Raw genomic sequence first — 22,214 nt, forward strand, 5'->3', positions numbered from 1 at the left:
CAATTTGGGGTTCAGTGTCTTGCCCAAGGACACTTTGACATGTAGACAGGAGGAGCCGGGATTCGAACCGCCTACCCATGGATCATTGGACGACCTGCTCTACCTCCTGAGCCACAGCCGCCCCTGTACATTGTGTACGTGACGTGTACATGAATAGGCTACTGTTGTAATACTGTATACAGTATACTGTATACAGTATTCTGTATACAGTTGAATTGACACGAAGTAGTGGGACATACAGCACAGCACAACACAACACAACACAACACAGCACTGCACTGCACTGCACTGCACTGCACTGCACTGCACTGCACTGCACTGCACTGCACTGCACAGCGCAACGCAGCGCAGCGCAACGCAACGCAACGCAACAACGCAACGCACAGCACAGCACAGCACAGCACATAGCCGGGGGGCCAGCACCAAAACTTTTAGAGGACCTGTGATGTCATGACATACTTTTTATTTGTACTGTTTCCATTCATTTGGTCATTAAGGTCCACAGAATGAGAGGTTTGCTCTGTCGGAAATATCGCAACATTTTTGTATACCCCACCATAGATAACCAATATAATTTGACTTAAAGTATGATGAAATGTTGCCTTATATTGGTTGTCTATGGTGTGGTATACAAAAATGGCCCATTTTAAATAAAATGGGTTGCACAAATTGTGGGATTAATAATAATAATAATGGCATTTTGATTGGACAGTAGACTTACAGCAAATGGGGAGACAGATAGGGAGTTACACACAGCAAAGGCTGTCGGAATTCGAACCTGGGACACATTGTCATGCAGCCTAGAGGGCCTCACTCACACGTAAGACACACACAAGACACACTTGTGTCCTGTGTCTTCTCTCTTCTGTGTGTTATGGCCGCCTCAATGCATTTCCAATGGGAGTCACATGGTTGGAAGACACAACCTTGTTGCATGGCTGTCTTCTGCTCTCCCCCCATGCAACAATGTTGTGTCTTCAAACCATGTGACTCCCATTGGAAATGCATTGAGGCGGCCATAACACACAGAAGACAAGTGCGTGTGTCTTACGTGTGAGTGAGGCCTAGGTGCTCAGACATCTACGCCAGCCGTCCGGGCCCTACATTTAGTTTTTAACTGTTATTTCAAAAGATTTTCAAAACAATCACACATTTCCATTAAAAATAAGTTCAAACATTTGTGCAGAAGAATTCCATGCAAAAAAAAAAATCCATTAATTAGAGAGGGAAAAAAGACTATACTAATGCTATGAAATGAAATGAAATGAAATCTATATTTACCCAGGGTATCTGGGCTAAGCTCAAGAACTTGTTTCCAGCCAGGCCCTGCTCATAGAACACATTTCATCGTAGTGGTTGATGCCTTGTTCAAGGGCATTTCAGCGGTGGTAATTTTAACGTGTCGGACGGCTGGTTCGAACTGGGAACCTTCCGGTATCTAGACCGCGCCGCTATCCGTTCGGCCACCGCTGCCGCTATTTTCACTATAGTTTGGGTCTCGAGGAGACTTGGACATTTTGTCTGTTGGGAACCAGCAGTTGATTGATTGATTTATTTACAGTTTGCAGAATTACAGTACATTTCAAGTACAACTCAATACAAAAACTGTTTACAATAGGGCCCACCATTTTCAATTAATCAAAACATTTAGAGACGTACGAATATAAACAACTATATAGTCAAAACAGCAAATCATCATAGAGGAGGTAAAAAGGGAAAAGATACATAAGGGGGAAAAGGCGTGTATTTTACAGATTTTACGGGGGCCAGTTTCGAATTGCAGACGTCCGTAGGTGCCCTTTGAGAGCAGTTTTGAAGGAGTTAAGTCAAAGTCAGTGGTTGTAAAGCACTGCATGCATGCATCGCTCTGGTATCACATCGGTTACAACAAGTTGAAAACGTGTGCTAAGAAGAATGCAGCTCGGCTCTGTGGCTTTAACCAGCATGCATGCGTGCGTGGTCTCCTTGGAGATGTAGCAGGGCCTGTAATGGATGCAAAGCCTGGAGTGAATTATTGGCTGGTTTGTTATTCTCTGTTGAGGAAGACAGCTAATTGGTGGTGGGGGTTGTGTGTGTGTGTGTCTGTGTCTGGGTGTGGGTGTGTGGGTGTGTGGGGGGGGGGGGGGGGGGGGGGGGGGGGGGTTGACAATGCAATTAGCTATATTTATGCTCGTTGCTGGGTGGGTGAGTATGAAGTCTGTGAGACGCCTGAGGCATGGCTTTCTGTCACCTACTAAATATGTCCCATGGGGACATAATCAGGAGTTGTAGTAGCCACGGGGTAATCTAAGCGGTGGATATTGCTCTTGTCTTCATGTCTTTATGTATGTAAATTGTATTGTTCTTTGTGTTATGTCAAATGTGTTCTGCATACCTGGCTGCTGGGTCGCAAGACAAATTTCAGTGTGAACTGACAATAAAGTACTATATCATATATCATATCATGGTGCAAATAAAAAATAGAGTCAACACAGTTTCAGAGTCAAAAGGTGAAGTGCTTTCACTCTTGGTTTGTTAAGTTATTTACAAGTATTTACATAATGTCAAAAGTATGCACAAAGCACGTGTGGCAGGGTGGTATTGTATAAGGTAGCCAACTACGCCACCTGGGGAGTTGCGCCCCAGGAGATATTTACTAAGACACAATACTGGACACCCGGAGCACAATATAGGCAAGGCAGGCAGAAACGTGTGTAACCAATATACAAAAGTCTTTATTTAAATGAATTGGTCAGCAATATATAGTTAAAACAATTCCAGCAATAAGACATTGCATTCAGCAATAGTACGGTTCAACAATAAATAGAGGCTCCCAATAGGTTTAAAGTGCAAGTGACTAGAAAGTGCATATAGTTATGTATATAGATAATCATATAATAAATAACATATACATATATATTGATAACGCACCACTACAAGCCAGTACCGGGGGAATGAGGGGAGCTCACCTATCCAGGGTGGTGGTAATATAAAACAAAACACAGCAACTCAAAATAAACCACAAAATAGTAAACTCAAGAGGAAAAGGGCTTTACCACCACCACTGGACGGTTGTCCACTGCTCCAGCATAGCTGTCCCCGGCACCGGTCCTGCAAGGAGGATAAATATATGAGCACTTCACAGTGGAAGGTACAGGATAATAAAATTACAGTATTCTCTCCAGCCTATGGTCGGCCTAGGGCCCAGTCATATCCAAATTACTATGATAGAGTATATGTATATGATATATAATACAGCACTAAATATATACACATACATATATCTACACAAGCCAGGATAATGAGGAATATGATATAATCAGGAGGAATAGAAATACTTAAGCCCGATATGGACTACAATCAATCAGGGCCCAGATTCAGGCGACCAACATGAGGACGACTCGTGGCCGTGTGATTGAGCCCTCTCAAACACTGCTGTACGAGTGTGTGTAGAATGGTTAATTTCCGCAAAGCAGCAGGTGTAGTGCTGGCCCTGAAAGCACAACGGCCGTATTAAAATACTACTCTTATACTACTAGTCACTGAGGCAGGAACAGCAAGGCACACAATTAAACTCACCCGCTTTAATGAGGCCAACGTGCACAGTCGTTGTAGCCTACCCACCGCAGCGGTAGCCAGGTAAGAACACAACTGTAAACAACAAGAGCCCAGGTTTATACTCTCATGGCATCACAGACACCAAATGAATATAAATACTGCGGAGAGGGAGGACCACCAACCTAGGTGGAGTGGTGTTGTATCACAACACGCTAACAGGTTCCAGGAAGGAGTGAGTCAGGGATAGCCCCGAGGCTAAAACACAACTCACAGTCAAGTGCTCACAGTCAAGTTCACAGTCAACTATCAAGTGCAGGCGATCGTAAAACAGCAGTGTGGAAACATACCTGCACTGATGTGCGGACCAAACGCGCTGTCACCCGACGGGACAGCGTTGTCTAGAGTGACCAACGTGTGGTCAGCGGTGGCCAAACGGTTTGCGGAGCGGTCTTGATACCGGAAGGTCGCCAGTTCGAATCGGGACAGCGTTGTCCAGAGTGACCAACTTGTGGTCAGCGGTGGCCGAACGGTTTGCGGAGTGGTCTTGATATCGGAAGGTCGCCAATTCGAATCCCCGGACCGGCACGTTAAAATTGCCACCGCTGAAGTGCCCTTGAGCAAGGCATTGAACCCCTACCATGAAATGTTCCATGAGCAGGGTGTGGCTGTAAACAAGCATCTCAAGCTTAGTCCACTTCCCTGGGTAAACAAAGAACCTTGCTAACTTTGCTTTGGCACCCACCAGCAGTGTGGAAGAGAGAGACAGACAGCTGACAAACACAGCAGAAACGTCGCCTTATAATGCCGCCGTGCCACTCATCAAACCCTAATCAGTGGGCCGTGACAGCGTGGGAACGCTCACGCCCATCCTGCCAAAATCGCAACAAACTAACACTAACACTAACAATTAAGCCACTACCAAGGGACACGGGTGTTGCCAAAACAACAAAAGAAGCTAGGGAAACAAGAAACAAGACAGACTAACTAACTATACCTCATAATTAGTGAAACAAAAGCCTGCCTACCCAACTACTCTAACCAAAACTTAGTTCAAAATACATGTGGTGGCAAACACCCCTTACCTAGTGTGCTTAAGGCTCTACCTACGTGGTGCCTGCGTATAGAGGCCTCTGTCTTACCTGTCCCAAGGCAGAGCATATACTACAGAATTTACATTAGAGAACAATAAACTAAAACATAAGGTCATGGTTTGCTCTGGGGATAATCAAAAAGGGAGACAAAACATAAGGATGCAGGGACAGGGCCACACACAAACTGAAATTATCTGGTTGAGAGAGTGAGCTCTTCTTCTTCTTTTAGCTTTCCGGCAGACTGGACGCCCATCGGCGTATTGCTGCCTCCTACTTTATTTAGTTCGGTACTGCACCGTTATGCAGGCCTTACACCTTACGGTGCAGGTCTGTATCTGCCAGAAATGTCATGATAGCCTTCACCACTTCCCCTTGCTGTTCCTCCGGCGGTTTGAATAGGTTCTTCAGGGAGATGCACAGCAGCCCTGCATCCAGCACTGCCGTGTACATTCCCCTCCTTTCCAATGCATAGTTTGAACACTCCATGAGCACATGCTTTATAGTCTCTTCAGCCCCACATTCACATAGTCCAGTGCTGTGCTTCCCAATGCGGGCCAGCCCACTTGCTAGTCCACAGTGTCCAAGTCTCAGCCTCGTCATTATGACCTGTTCCCTTCTGCCGTTTCCCAACGTAGCCTTCCCTCCCTTAACACTGTCCTGTGCTATAATAAAACCTTCCTCTCTCTTCATTCTCCCACTCCCTAGTCTGACACCTCCTGCCCAGGGCCTCTTTGGCTGCCCCAACCGCGGCCTCGTTTGAGAGTGAGCTCAGGTGGAACTGAGCTCATCAGCAGATGGTTGTGATTGGATGAGGGTGCAGTCAGTTAACGGGCTGATTGACAGATGAGGTGACTGGTGACTTCAAAACTGCAGAGAATGAAAGAGTGGAGGGGAGGAGAGACAGGGAAGGAATACAGAGCAAACCTACACTACATACGTGGCACGTAACAACTGTTCCAATTGAGCCAATTTAGTTATTTATATCTTATTTATTGGTTTGCTTGGACACTCGTTGCTGCCACCCGCTGTTTGGGCTATGAAATAGTTGCCACGGGCCCACAGCTCACACAGCAGGAAGGAACCCCTTGATAAGGGAGAGAGAGAGAGGGTGACAAGGGGGAAATGTTTGGACACGCACACACGTGAGCGAGGACGGCAGTTTTTTGACCACACACAAACAAGTCCACAACACAATAGAGATAAAGAAATAAGAAGGAAATAAGAAGAGAATAGTTTTTGTTACGTTATATTGAACTGTCACATTTACACTGATTTATACATGTAGTAGGTTGAGCTTTCCATGTGTGTGGGGGGGAGGGGGGGGGGGGAGTAATTGGTGCAGGCAGTGAGGAGCTACGGCAGTGTTTCTGACACACATTCAGACACACATTCTGAATGTGGTTAATTATAGTATTTGGTTAATTATAGTATGATGATGATGATGATTATAGTATGATAACCTGATGACCCTTAGTTCCTTGCTGTTTTTAAGTGATTAAAGTATAAGTACTCTGCCTTGAGCCTAAATAAAAATGATGTATTTGTACTGGAACCACACGTCTCTGCTCCTCCTTATCTCAACCCCAATGCCACAGACGAAAAACAGTCTAAGTCCACACTATTGATCCATAATGTATAAATGCTAGATAAGGGGTCAGGACAACGAGGCCTTTTCGTGGAGGGGTCAGAATGAAATTTGGACTTAGACTGTTTTTTGTATGTGGTACTATTTTCTCATCTATTCTCTGTGTGAAACTCCCAGGGTGGTGTAGTCTGGTGGTTCTGTGTCCGGGCCTTGGTGCCCACTGCCCAGGTCACATACACGTTTTATAAACAACGCAGTGATTGCAAACAATTAATGGACCCTTGAATGTACGTCTCAACTACTACACTGTCTCCGCGCTGGCGACTTGAAAACTAAGGTAAGACAAGTCTCCATAACAACAACTATACAGTACAGTATGTTGTATAGCACATTAGTAGGCTATTAAAAAATAGCTTGTAGATCTGCCATTTTGAAATATTGTGAACACAACAACAAGTCTTTGGAAATATATTTTAAAAGCAAAACCTTTTAACTAAAATATTTGCTTACTATTATTACTACTACTAACACTTGCAATATAGCCTATTTGGATCCCTGGGACATGTTTTCATTTTGGGGGTCCTTGACATGAACAAGTTTTAATAGCAACAACAAAAAAAGCATCTTTAGAAGACAGAATCTGCCTCAGGTGACAGGTCTGAATGCGTTAAGGAGGTTAATGTATTGTAGTCCTCCCTCCCACCAGAAAAGCATTAAGTGCCATTAACACTGCTAGCCTACCAGGTTGTGTTATATGACTCTGTCGGGGACACTTAGCGTGATTCAACTCCATAAACAATTGAATTAAAGCGCCGGGGATGAATATTCATCGAGTCCTTCAAATGAAGACCTCACATTGATGCCTATGTGCCGCCTGTTCTTAATGAACCCCGCATTGCAGCGGATAATGCCAGCGCGGGTAATTGGCTCTACGGTGACTCAGACTCAGAGACGGTTGTGGTGTGCCCACAGAGTAAATGAAGACGCGTGGTGGAGTGGACCCACCGCAGACATAATTGACAAGCACGAGATGGATGGATCGTGGCTATACTCCACGTTTTCCTGTCGTCGTCCCCCAGACACACGCACGCGGACGCACACGCACACACACAAACCACCAAGGCCCACAGCTGCTGTGCCCTCTCTCTCTGTTAAACCAAGTAACATCTAATTAGTTCCATAAGGCCTTTTTTAGTGAGTCTAGCATCTGGTTGTATATGCAGCGTGGGATGGCCGGCAGCCCCCAAATCCAGCCCAAATCTGATGGATTGCTGGTTGTATGCAGCAAATTTAGTTTTAGTTTGTTCTGAATTCAATTTTGTTTGTTTTAGTCATATTGTTTTGAATTAAAACATAATAATTTAGTTTTAGTCATATTTGAGTCATCTGAAACGTTTTAGTCTAGTTTTAGTCGACTAAATCTACAGTTTTGTTGACTAAAATGTAGATTTGGAGTCATAATGTCAGATTTAAAACTTGGCATGCTGAAAATAGATGATCATGATCTGTAGATCTGTTAGGCCTATATACCAGTACAACCAAACATGAAATAACTTGTCTTTTAGTTCTACTGGATCTCTCCTCCACTATAGTCTCTCCCTAACATTTTAGTTTTTATTTGTTGACAAAATTGTCAGTATAGCTTTTTTTTTGTTGAGGGGCGCTAACCCCTCCAATGCCTGGCCTTTTAAATTAAGTCATATGGCAGCCAAGTCTATGGACTTTTAATGTTTGTTTAGAGAACAAAAATCACACCCCTGTGAAGTGAGGGGTGCATGCTCTTATCATCGTACATCAACCTTTCATTGTCAATGGGAATTTAATTTGTAGGACAAAAATAGCCGATTTGCTGGTCCACATATGACATAAATTCTCCATTGTCAATGGGAATTGAATGTTTGTGTAAGACGAAAATCTACACTACACTACAGCTGTATAGCGCCCCTCAAAAATCGAATGGTAGCCAAGTCTATGGACTTTATTTTTTTGTTTAGGGCAGCAGTTAAACAAGCATTCACATGAGAGTGTGGGCCAATACATTTTGTGACTGATGATAAGAGCGCCCCTCACTTCACACGAGTGTGATTTGAGGGGCGCTAGCCATTGACAATGAAAGGAGAAATTAATGTCCGCCAAATATTATGTAAATTTGTGGCAACAGGCATTCTGATTGGCCAGTATGAGATGATGTACGATGATAAGAGCGCCCCTCACTTCACACTGGGTGTGATTTTACTATTTTATGTTGTTTTCTCGTCAAATTCCGTTATCATATAAAAGCCAAGTTGAAATTCTGGAACAATACAATCTGGCATCCCCTACTGGCATATTTTTGGATAGTGGCACTCAGTTATTTGATGGAATTGCCCATTCAACATTGAGAATAAGATGATCGTAACCATATCCGGACATCTTTGCAATGGCCCTGGCTGCATCCTCCCGATGGTGGAAGCTGATGAAAGCAAAGCCCTTGGACTGTCCAGTGAACTTGTCCTTGGCTAGGTACGTCCTAGACAGCGAGCCGAACGGCCTAAACAGCTCCTGGAGGTCCTCCTCGCAGGCGTCCTCGGACAGATTGGTCACGCGGATCGTGGCCATGCTGTCGTCAGCTCTGCGGCTGGACTGCATGGACTCTCCTCTGCGCGTCGAGCCTCCGTCCCTCAGGCTGGGAGGAACATATTTCCCGGTCTTGCTCTGTGACGGCTGCGCCGGCTCCGACTCTCCCAATGCGGCGGGCTTCTCCTCGCCGCCGGTCGCAAACAGAGTGTCCTTGTAAGGGCAGCGGGTGGTCCAATGGTCACCTTTGCAGGTGCGACAAGTCACCATCTTCTGTCCCTTGAGCTTGTTCATGGGGTCTTCATCCTGGTGGTCTTGGGCGTTCAGTTCCTCTTTGCTGGAGATGAAGGTCATGAAGACATCGTCACTGACGGTGGTGGTAGCGGCATTAGGACCTGGTGCGTCAAACTCAGCATTGCCAAATTTCCTCCAATTCTTTCTCCTGGCCACGGCTTTTGAGGTCTTTCTAGTCTCAATCCTGATGGTCCGCACAATCTTGAACTTCTTTCCCGCTTCATCTATTTGATATTCTGTAATGGTTTTGATATTTCCTTTGATTGTTTCTTTTGGAGGCGGTAACCGACCGTCTGTTTCTTCCTCTTCAACCTGGTCCGCCCAGCTGGGTTTGAATTCTCCACTTTCAGCTGATGCCATCGTCTCGGTTGGTTGAAGTCACACCTCGAAGGTTTATGATAGCAGCCTGTGTGACACGCCAACTATTTATAACCCCAGTTGTTTGTCGACGGGCAGGCGGACCTCCGACATCACTCTCGTGTCTCAGCCATAACCATATAAGGAGTTCCCAATGCAGCTATACATGTGCCCACATATGATGTCATCAGGGGTCTCCATATATGGACATAAAACGGACAAGGACTGACAGATCCACAGATCTCCATAATAGCATATCAGCATCACATGGGATTTTACAATCTGGGAAACCATACAAAAATATGTTTATAAAACACATTGGTTGTTTTCAAAGCATTTTATACATTTGGAAACCTGTGAAATGGAACATTCTGCTGTTCCATCTCTGCATCTTTCCAGACTTTTCCTTCACAAGGACTATGTGAGCAGGATTCAATTTAGGCCGCTCCTGGGGACCTTCATTGACTGTTGATTGTGCTAAATGTAGGTAAAAAAGATGATAAAAAACCTGAAAAACCCGAAACTTTTGCATGCACACTATGTGGGGGCCCCCAAACAAATAGTGGCCCCGGGTCCTCTGGGTTAATCTGTCATCAAATCAACAAATAGTGAAAATGTACAATCTACAAGCTCACGACATGCTGTGATGTGAGTGACACATATGTAAAACCAGTAGTCTGGCTATCTGCAATTTCAACACTATGATAATTTGAATCTCGAGTTGCAACACCAGCTGTTGACAGCCCATACATCCACACAGAAAAGTCCTATCTGATTGTATCAAATGACTCAGATAGAAATCTTTCTATCTGAAGTGTTTGTTTCATAAAATCACACCTGTGTGAAGTGAGTGGTGCAACTCCGTGTGGGGGTCATTGCATGTTTCTATTACAAAAACACTATCAAAATGATGAAAGCAAATTAACCAGTTCCACGCCTCTGTTTCAGTCTTTGAAAATATTCTTCCCATTTTTTATTTAAATAACCTTCAAATATGCATTTTTATTTCAATCAATTCACAAACTACTCCCAGCCTGTTTTCAAAATGTATTCCAGTTTAATAACTAAATTCATAATCATTACACCAGAGCATCCGTTGATCTTCATTCTGCTTTCTTCAGGACAACATCTGCCCAATGTTCAGAGGACCACACTTTTGGAATAACTTACCGTCACATATCAGACGGTAAGTATAGCCTCAGTTCTTTCACAAGACAATTACTGCAATTTCTATTAACAAGCTTGGGCAACGTGTCCTAGTCATGTTATTATTTTCTCCATCAGGCCGAAGGGAGAGAGTATGTTTTGCACTGTGTGTGTGTGTGTGTGTGTGTGTGTGTGTGTGTGTGTGTGTGTGTGTGTGTGTGTGTGTGTGTGTGTGTGTGTGTGTGTGTGTGTGTGTGTGTGTGTGTGTGTGTGTGTGTGTGTGTGTGTGTGTGTGTGTGTGTGTGTGTGTGTGTGTGTGTGTGTACGTCCGTCTGTTACCAGCTAATCTCCGGGAACCGTTAACCCGGTCGCTGCCAAATTTTGCACACACTCTCCCTGGATGCCAACAATGAACCTCAGCCCAGTGTTGTATAACTTCGTATGTAGGCTACGTATGACTTCAAGGGTTTGAAATCTGAAAAATGACTTTCGCTCTTCCATCTGTACTGTCACTCTCCAATGCAACTGTTCACCGAGGGCTGGATTAACAATGAGGCTAAAGGGGGATTAAGACCCCCAAGGCCCCCATGGGGGCCTGGTTGGATGACAGCATGACAGCAAATAACCACATTTCTTCTAGGATATACATATGCAGCCCATGCATTGTTCACAACGTGTTATAGGCTATATAAATGAGCCACAAAAATGCATCTCCTGCTTAATTGTGTGTGATTTGGGGTTTGCTTTGCATTCATTGCCTAATTGGTCATTGGTTGGGGGATCCACTAATATTTGTTTTGGGGGGGACCCCAGAGGATTAGCTAAATCTTAACAGTAAACAAACCAAGATGCATTATTAAGTGTATACAGGGTATCTGCACATTTTAAAAGTGATAATTTAATGACCTTTAAGACCTTTTTAATACCAAATTGGCCAAATATGTCAAAAAAGAAAAGAGGCAAATATTGGCGATTTATAGAAGTCCAACCAGATGTAATGCCTATACACTTGGCCCTTATGCAGACCGCCTGCAGCAAGGTGGTAACTAGATGACATTTCCCATAGGACTTTTCTGTTTGGATGTATGGGCTATACATCCTGTTTTGAATTTGCAGATAATGCAGATGGCAGCAGGAGGTTGCTTTACTGAAAACAAGCGTTTGGATGTTTGGATGAGCGTTTGGATGTATGGGCTGTCAATGGGAGATTACATCTAGTTTCATACCACCTTGCTGGCAAGATGGCCACAGTCTGCATAATGGTCAATTCCAAGTGCCTGTCACTTCTGGGCGGTTCCCAGTTCAAATGGGGGAAAAAAGAAAATAGTGATAGTAGCCAATATACCAGTATAAAACGCCCTGAGGGTGAGAATCGAGGGCAAGGTTGCGTGCCCGCATCCACCTGGGTGACGGCAGACTGCTGGGCGAGCGCTGGCGCTTTGGCATGGAGAGTCAGATCAACATATTGGAATGAATTCTGTACTGGCCATATATGGAGCGTATATTGAGTGTACAGGGTTTGATGAGACACACACATATTAACTGTATATGATGATTTCGGGTGTGCCAGTACAGTACAGTGACAGTACAGTACAGTCCAGTGCAGTAGAGGGTACAGTAGAGGGACCCACACACGGTAACTCTGTCATTTCTCAACCGTTTCGGACGTGGGGCGGCTCGCCGGAATCGGCCTGGCCCTCCTGGCGTGTTCCTGGGGGTCTGGATGTTCCCCCGGGGACTCCCCGGGGACCCCCTGAGTCCCCCACATGGTAACTCTCTCATTTCTCTACCGTTTCGGACGTGGGGCGGCTCGCCGGAACCGAGTCGGCACCCTGCCTGTGGTCCTGTGGGTCTGGAACTTCTGGGGACCCCCCGGGGACCCCCACACGGAGTTGCACCACTCACTTCACACAGGTGTGATTTTATGAAACAAACACTTCAGATAGAAAGATTTCAGTCATTTCATACAATCAGACTTTTCTGTGTGGATGTATGGGCTGTCAACAGCTGGTGTTGCAACTCGAGATTCAAATTATCATAGTGTTGAAATTGCAGCTAGCCAGACTACTGGTTTTACATATGTGTCACTCACATCACAGCATGTCGTGAGCTTGTAGATTGTACATTTTCACTATTTGTTGATTTGATGACAGATTAACCCCGAGGACCCGGGGCCACTATTTGTTTGGGGGCCCCCACATAGTGTGCATGCGAAAGTTTCGGGTTTTTCAGGTTTTTTATCATCTTTTTGACCTACATTTATCACAATCAACAGTCAATGAAGGTCCCCAGGAGCGGCCTAAATTGAATCCTGCTCACATAGTCCTTGTGAAGGAAAAGTCTGGAAAGATGCAGAGATGGAACAAAACGGGGAGAAAAAACTAAACAAGACATGACAGCATCGTTAAAGCAGCACTTTTATGAGAGAGACCTTTTTTGGTTTCTCTCATAAATGTTTGTGCTTTTGTATCTTTTTCTACTGTGAATATGTGATGTGAATATGTGTCTATCTGTATGTCTGTTTTTAGTGCACTGAAACAAATTCCAATCAACTCTGTTGACATGGCAATAAAGTATTGAATCTTGAATCTTGAATCTTTCCTCTTCCAGCCCGGAATTGAACCCAATAAGTTGAGCTACTGTAACAACTCAAACGTAATCAAACCAATTACTGTTTAAAATCAAACGCTGATCTTTAGTCCTGTAACGTAAAGATATTTATAATGTCTCCAATGAGTATATATTTCAACAAAAGTAATCAAAAAGTAATCCAACAAAAATCAAGTGGCAATGCATAGCATGAAATATAAACACATGTATTCCTCACCCAATCTTTAAGTCAAGAGGTTCCCTTGTTTTGTTCTGAATGTGTGTGTGTGTGTGTGTGTGTGTGTGTGTGCGTGCGTGCGTGCGTGCGTGCGTGCGTGCGTGCGTGCGTGCGTGCGTGCGTGCGTGCGTGCGTGCGTGCGTGCGTGCGTGCTTATTATGGGGGACAGGGAGGGTAGAGGCACCGATGACTGCTGTTGTTGCTGTCGGGACAGATACCTCTTAAATCCATAATTTTAGCAGAGTTTTCAGATCTGCTACTTTGGTTGTTTAATTTTTTTTTATAATAATCCTGAAAAGTAACAGTTTTGGACATTTGAGGTTTCCAGCCGACAGAGGCGATATACTGTACAGTAGCATCTGCTCTTCTACGAGAGGGACTGCACCGAGTGCAGAACTATGATTTATTATGCCAACACGGTCCCTCTCATTCACTATTCATGTCACTGCAGAAAAAAGGAACAGCGCTGTTCTTCTTAACGAACACTGCATGCAGCGACCTTTACGACGGGTGCAGGACTTGTAATCTAAATCTGAAAAGTAACTGCCGGTAGTAAGTCAAGTTTTCAAATAGTTGTAGAGGAGTATAAAGTACAAACATTTGCCTCTGAGATGTTAATGGAGTAGAAGTATAAAGTCTTGAAAAATGGAAATACTCCAGTAAAAGTAATACTAGTAGTATAGTAGCCTACCTTAATAATTGTACTACAGTAGTAAATGCACTTAAATGTACTTTACACCACTGGATGCACCTTTAATTGTTGCTAGAAGGTTTTGTAAAAAGTCTGTTTCTATGCATGGGAGAACATACAGTACAGAAAGGCCCTTTTGCCAACCCCCACCCAGGGTATGGGCACTGATGACGCGGAGGACAGAACACGCCACAGCGTCCCCAGCGGGAATCAAACACAGGACCTTCTGCGAGGCGACAGCTGCTACAGTGCCCGCCCCCCATTTACTCAAATATTGTAATTTTGAGGTATTTTGTTTTACTTTACAGGAGTATTTGCAATACTTTACACTTCTACTCCACAATATCTCAGAGGAAAATATTGTACTTTTACTTACTTACTTAGGCCTTTGTATTCGTTTCGGAACATAGGCCATTGATGAGTCGCTTCCACCCTCGTCTGTCTTGCGCCGTCCTCTCCAGCTGTTCCCACGTCAGTCCCTTCTTTCTGACATCTAGCTCCGTGCTCCGTGCTTGTACTTTTACACCACTACAACTATTTGAAAACTTTAGTGACTAGTTACTTTGTAGATTATGATGATTATTATTATGAGACATGCATGAACCACTTCAGCCCTATATTTACCTTGGCTAGTATATAAAATATCAGTTAATGTGTCGCTTTGTGAGCTTGTGGATCTGCTATTTTCAAAGGCCTTTTAAACATTTGGAAACTTGTAAAATGGGACATTCTGCATTGTGAGTACTTTTACCTTTGTTACTTAAGTATATTTTGATGTCTTTACTTTTGTAGTTTTGCTCAACATTTAGAATACCGGACTTGTACTTGTGACAGATACTCTTACACCCGGACGTGCACACATAGACATCAAAGGGGGCTTCAGCCCCTGCCCTTTTACCCGTCTGTAAAACAACTGCAATTTCCAGACCACGAATGCAGCGTTTACTACATGGTGGAAGAAATGCAAATGCCACTCCTCTCCTTTCCGTAGCAGGTTGTATCATATAAGTACCTGGGGATCCAAATGGACAACCAGCTCAAATGGAACGTCCATGTGGACTATCTGTGTGCCAAATTGGCACAACGCTTGCACTTTCTCCGCAGGCTCAGGCTCTTTGGTGTGAGCAAGGGAGTCATGTCAACTTTCTATGATGCAGTGCTAGGTAACATTATCAGATATGGCATGTCAGCTTGGTTTGGGACACTCTGTCCAGCTCAAATCTAGAATAGCTAAAATGGAAAAAACATCCATGAAGGTAATTGGTAGGAAAGATTCTCCATCTCTTCAGACAATCTTTGAGAAAACGGTGCTCAGTCTGTGTATGAGCTGTTACCCTCTGGTAGACGCTACAGAGCGTGTCGTTGCAAGAGCAAACGCTTTAAACTTTATTTTCTTCCCACTTCAATTGTCCTACTAAACAACCGCCACATAGTTCATAGTTCTTAGTGGGGAAGGGACTTATTGACCTTCATCAGTTAGTTAATGCACTTATACCTGTGATACTATAAACTGTGAATACTCTAGTACTTTATATTTATATACCTCCTCTGATTGCAATTTTCCACCGTTCTTGTGATACTCTTGTGATACTGTACTTGTACATTGCTGCTATTGTGTATTGTCTACTGTGTATTGTCTGTCTGTTTTAAAAAGCGTCATGTACTACTGCACTTTTGCCCAAGACAAATTTCCCCTTGTGGGACAATAAAGTATATCTCATCTCATCTCATCTTTCCATGCCATACCGGAAGGCAGCATTCAGGAGAATTGCTTTTTTTCCCTGAAGTCTCCTGAACTTGGAACGCAGCATTTTGCTTTGAACAAATTTGTTTAGAAATCCAATGTCGTACACCGCATCTCCACTAGCAAAAGAGTGCTGGGTTACGCCCCGAAAATAGCTGATCTACAAGCTCTCAACGCGTCGCAGCGCGACGCGTTGTGAGCTTGTAGATCTGCTATTTTCGCTATTGTTGTCCAAAAGTGCCATCTTAACGGGAGTTCAGCCCCTGCCTCTCTAACTCTCTGCACGTCCCTGCTCTTACTTACTTAAGTAAATTTATGTAATACTTCATCATTCCATCATTGCCAGGAACAGCTCTGCCCCCGAGAGCTGGTGGCGACAACTTCTGGGAACTCACATTACTGTACGTATATGTCTGGCAAATGTCTTGGAGATTATTATTATTATTATTACATTTAGAGGTTACGGTATATCACTTGATTTTCAAACCTTTTCATATCAAGGTCCATTATTTATTCTGGCATCTGAGCCATGAAGGACCAACATTTGATGAGATTTATGGCCCGATTTTATCCCTAAACCTTCTGTTATTAGTATTTTGAAAAACATTTTGAACCCATTCAGGACGGGAACCCCATTTGGTGTTTTAAGCATTGTTATACTTTAGCTATTGCAAAATAGCACATCTACAAGCTCATAGCGTGCCGCGCTACAAGCTTGTAGATCTGCTATTTTTTTGAAATCGTGAAAATGTGACGCAAATCTTTGAATATATATTCTTTCAGAGCGAACGTTTTTAACTCAAATATTTGCTTCTGGGGGAGGTCCCCATGGAACAACATATTTTCAGATGGGGGTCGGCAGCCAATTACATATATTTTTGGGGGTGCTTGACATGAAAATGTTTGAGAACGACTGACATATAAACATGGGTTTTTTTCTGAAAACTGTCAGGATTTAGAAGGCATTTGTATATAATCGTCCTCAGGTCTAAATGCCGATCTACAAGCTCACAAGGTGTCGATGTACAGTAGATCGGCTAGTTGAACTATTTACAAAATACAATTTCAAAATAGTAAAAGAAAACAAAAGTCAAAAGAAGTTTAGGGATAAGGGGTATAAGGCACTGACGGAAATAGGGCGCTTAGCCTCTCAGACAAATACTTAAAATATTTTGTTAGTGATTTTGTCAACGATTCTATACTGTTGTTGGTACCATTAGGAGAGATAACAGGCAAACGTTGATCAAAATAATTAATTGAATTTTTAATGAATTGCATTTTTATAGCGCTTTTCCAAGTGCTCAAAGCTCATTCATTCATTCATACATTGGGAGGTGAAGCGGCGAACAGTCGACGCCAGCGTCCTCACTTCCCACATTCACACACCAATGGCAAGCTCACACCGACCAACTCATTGGAGGCAATGTGGTGTTCAGTGTCTTGCCCAAGGCAAGGACACTTCGACATGTTGACAGGAGGAGCCGGAATTCGAACCGCCGACCCAGGGATCATTGGACGACCTGCTCTACCTCCTGAGCCACAGCCGCCAAACAATTCTTCTACATCTAATGCAGATGTTTGAGAGCTTACTTAACATGAAACGGATCCATTTGGTTTCCTTTTTTACACTCAAGTAGTTAAAGATCTATAAGTGTGTCCATTTGGTTACAAACTCTCCATCATTTAGCTGGGGACCACCTTGAACCCCCTCAAGGTCGGACCACTGTCTGAGAACCACTGGTGTACGCTCCTGTATACTGCTTAAATATACACGTAGGACTCCACAGGGCTTTCATGTCGAGCATGTCTATATGAACTCAACTGGTCCGTGTTCTGGCAGGGGCATATTTGTCACTATGCACGTACTACCACGGGCCAGGGACGGCAGCAGGGAGTATTTTGGGCGGGAGGAGTAGAGAACGAAGGCTCTTCTACGTCAGGGACGTGGAGAGTGTTAGAGAGGCAGGGGCTGAAATCCCGTAAGAGGGCACTTTTGGACAAAAATAGCGAAAATAGCAGATCTACAAGCTCACAACGCGTCACGCTGTGATGCCTTGAGAGCTTGTAGATCAGCTATTTTCGGGTCGCAACCCAGCACTCTTTATCTACTGGAGATGCGCATACATGGAAAGGAGTGGCATTTTTGCATCTCTTTCACCATAAATGCTGCATTCATGGTCTGGAAAGGGCAGTTGTTTTACAGACGGGTAAAAGGTCAGGGGCTCAAGCCCCATTTGATGTCTATGTGTGCACGTCCCTGTTCTACATCCTCCTGGTGGGGGCTCCTCACTGGTGGGTGAGCCAGTATTCATTCATTCATTCATTCAACCTTTATTTAAATTCTCGGAGAGACCATTGAGGGAACCCTTCATTTACAATGATGCCGAGATTACATACAAAAAAAAACAGTAATACAACAATATTAGTTACAACAAACCGTTAATACAATTATATATTCAGCAATCAGTTAAAACAGCAACATACAGGTGATGGACGGTTATTGAGTAAATTTCTAAAATGACCAATTGATGCCAGGGTATTAAGTTTAAGTTCTTGTTGCAAGACATTCCAAGACTCAGGTGCACCGATGCTGAAAGCAGCCTTTCCAAGTTCAGAGTTGGCAAAAGGGATCAGAAGGCCTAGCCAATCACTGGAGCGAGTTACAATGCGACTAGGTTTCTGATGTAACATGGAATAAATATATGATGGTAATTTCCCGACCAGGGCTTTATATATGAAGAGGTACCAGTGATTATTGCGTCTTTCAGTCAGAGAAGACCAGCCCACATTTCCATATAGGGTACAGTGATGAGTATCATAGCTGTCTCCAGTAATAAACCTCAGAGCCGAGTGGTAAACTGAGTCCAGTGGCTTGAGTGTGGAGGCAGCTGCATGACGATAGATTATGTCTCCATAGTCCAGTACGGATAGAAATGTGGCTTCAATCATCCATTTTCTACAGATCCTGGGAAAATTTGCTTTATTTCTGTATAGGAAGCCAATTTTCTGACGTAGTTTTTTAACCAGATTATCTATGTGGTATTTGAAATTGCATTTGTCGTCCAGCCATTTACCAAGATACTTATATTCCGAGACTCTTTCTATTGTTGATCCATTGGTGGTGGTGATACAGTGGAGTCAGCGGTACAGTATAAAATTGTGTCGTCGGCATAGAGATGAATTTGACAATCACATAGTGAGGAGACTATTTCATTGATGTATATAGTGAATAGGATAGGACCTAGAATGGAACCCTGTGGTACGCCAGATGTGACTGGTAGGAACCCAGATTGTCCATCACCCATCCTAACACATTGACGTCTACCATACAGATAATTCCTAAACCAGTTGCAGGCATCTGTATCAAAGCCTGATATGTGCAGTCTAGCTAATAGTAAGTAGGAACAGTTTGGAACAATCTGCCCACGAGAGTGTCCATCCTTTATATATTTTAACATCCAACTAAAATAATGGATCATGGATAAACAAACGTGAACAGGTTTTTCTAGATTTCTTGTCACGTTGTTTTTTTCTTCTGTTTGTACCCTATAAGTAGTGTTTATTATGTGCTCTTTTTGTATTGTTGCTTGCTTCCCCTTACCCTCCCTCTCAGCTGTTTCACACTTACAGCATTTCACTGCACCACCGCCGATCAGGTTAATTAAGCACCCGCCCAGCCTCGGTAGGGAGGGGAGTGTGTGTGTGTGTGTGTGTGTGTGTGTGTGTGTGTGTGTGTGTGTGTGTGTGTGTGTGTGTGTGTGTGTGTGTGTGTGTGTGTGTGTGTGTGTGTGTGTGTGTGTGTGTGCGCGTGCGTGCGTGCGTGCGTGCGTTCGTGCGTGCGTGCGTGCGTGCGTGCGTGCGTGCGTCCAACTTCCCTGTCACAAAAACAAAAACGCCTCCGGTCACCAAACATTTTTAACTGCACGGTCACCGCATGCGTGACGGTAAAAAGGGTAAAGGCTCTTCTCATTTATCAAAACTTTGCAGAGAGCAGCGTTATATTATATATGGCCAGGACAGGCAGGGAGGGGGGGCATGACAAATTGGGAGGGAGGGAAGAAGAGCTACTATCGTGGTTTGTGTCATCGCCTGGTCTGGTGGTCCCACGGGGTTCCACCAGGGTCATAAAATATAGGGAGGTCAGGACGAACACATCTCTCTGTGCGTGCGTGCGTGCGTGCGTGCGTGCGTGTACTGGGAGTGCAGGCAGTATATCAGATCGAGTTATAGAGCAAATACACACTGTGGTCCTCATTCACAACGCAGAAATACGCCCAAGTGTAAATGAGATGCGTAATGATCGCGTATTTATCCGTCCGATCAAGCTGTGATAAGCTCCCCGTGTCATTCAGCGAAGGTGGTGTGCTCAGTGCATTTGTGTGGATCGCCCGGAGTACCTTTTCCGCCTCTTTCCCAAGTGATTCGCCTGGAGTCGCCTGGTTTAATGGAACATCCACGCTCATTCCACGCCATAAGGCAACAGGAAATATCTGAATATCTGAAATACGTCATCATTACAGCCTGCAGAATGCACTGATCCAGTGAATGCGGTGCTCCGCGATGCATGAGCATGTACTCTGTATAACAGTTAATGTTGACAGCAATGTTAACGGACTGAACGTTATTAATAGGCTACTCTCATGACCAACTCGTTCATTTATTGATTTAAGTTCAAGCTCAAGGCTATAGCCTATAGTCCTACTTGGCAAATACTTATATTTCTATTGAACAATTGCACACTCGCCTGTACGATTTTGTATCAGAGCTGCATTGATTCATGTGGGGAAGTCCATCTTTTAGATTAATATCATATCACTGTCTGAATGCCATGTGGAGAATGGATTTGTTCTGATCATGGACACGTAGGCATAGCTATTTAAAATTTCAACCATACGGCGGGTAGCCTCTTCGTCAGATGTAAGTGCTTTATTTCATGATGTCGTCATATTAAAATGATTCGCGCTGATGCCATTAAATAATATCGACTTCAATTTCTTTATATTGGACTAATTAGCCCTAGTGACTGTCCGTCTGCTGTCTGTCTGTCAGACCGGTATGTTTGTGAACCATATAGAATGCATTAAAATAGATTAATGTAAGCCTGTTAGGCTTACATTAATATAACGGCGCTCACCGCGCCGTTATATTAATTTTCCGATCTGAATTTCACCCAGAATGGACTTGGTTCAGCGGCAGCATGCTGCTTTTAACATGCAGCGCGAGTCCGCAATAGCCGATCTACAAGCTCACAACGCGCTGCAGTGCGAGTACAAGGCTGCTGAGAGTGAGCCGCATGCTAGAAATATCCTAATAAATAAATAAAAAGGTGTCAGGCTTGCGGCAGTTTCTGTATGGGACTATAGGCTATACCAATGCCTCTAGAATGCATGCATATAGGTGATACTCTGCTTTTATATAGGCTATAATCTTTTTAGGTGCTGACCAATGTTGGGGACACATGCCTACATATTTTATCTGAGGTTTGGGAACTATTTATTGATTCAGCATGAAGACTAAAGCCTTTTAAATAAATATACGCAAGCCGTATGCCCTATACACTACCCTGGAGCAGACGTCGATATGAGCGGAGTTTACGACCAAGGGCCGTCAAAGTCAAGTTCAAGGCGATGGCCATGAATTCCCACGTAATGTGGGAATCCTCGTAAATGCCCGTCTGCTCACAATATGAGCGTATAAACGCCGTTGTGAATGAGGTCTTATGTTTCTGAAACATGGTTTCACATCCCATGTGGGATGAACCAGAGCACAGTCTGTCCTGCAGTCAATTGAACCTCAGAGGGTGATTCACACTGCGCACACGCTCTCACACACACACACACACACACACACACACACACACACACACACACACACACACACACACACACACACACACACACACACACACACACACACACACACACACACACACACACACACACACACACACACACACACTTATCCCAACCCCTCTCCAGACTGCAGAGACATCAGCAGACAATGTCACATTTTGTGTAAGAAAGCACCTACGCACAACAAAATCTGCAGCATTGTCTGACTCCCCGCTAGAAGATGTTATTCAAACAAGACAGCAAGTAACAAAATAACGAAAAATAATATATTAATCGTGCACATTTTGGCATATAAAAGAGAATTCCATGCGCGGGTAATATCTCTGTAACGAGACATCAATGTGACGTTAAACTTTGTGTGAGTGATGTGTTGGATCAGCATTAAAATCCTTGAAACACATCATTATCCACCAGCTGGCTGCAACTTCCCCGGGTCTAGTTGTCAATGTAAGTCGTGCCATGACATGATAGTGTTCCCAGTACTACCACTCCTCAAACCATGTAGAGTTGCTGACAGGTGCACTGTTGAGAAGA

At 43.9% G+C, this 22,214-nt stretch overlaps 1 protein-coding gene across 1 annotated transcript; it reads right to left on the minus strand.

Annotated features, from left to right (window-relative positions):
* Positions 1 to 8,559: 8,559 nt before the first annotated feature.
* Positions 8,560 to 9,423, minus strand: LOC306913210 (eukaryotic translation initiation factor 3 subunit G-like; the record flags this gene model as incomplete). Its single annotated transcript, XM_079489798.1, has 1 exon — positions 8,560 to 9,423. The coding sequence occupies one exon, from the start codon at positions 9,421 to 9,423 to the stop codon at positions 8,560 to 8,562; it is 864 nt and encodes a 287-aa protein (XP_079345924.1).
* Between the last annotated feature and the right edge of the window lie 12,791 nt (positions 9,424 to 22,214).

This window comes from Electrona antarctica (genome assembly GCF_951216825.1).
Source record: "Electrona antarctica genome assembly, chromosome: 20".
NCBI classification, from domain to species: domain Eukaryota; kingdom Metazoa; phylum Chordata; class Actinopteri; order Myctophiformes; family Myctophidae; genus Electrona; species Electrona antarctica.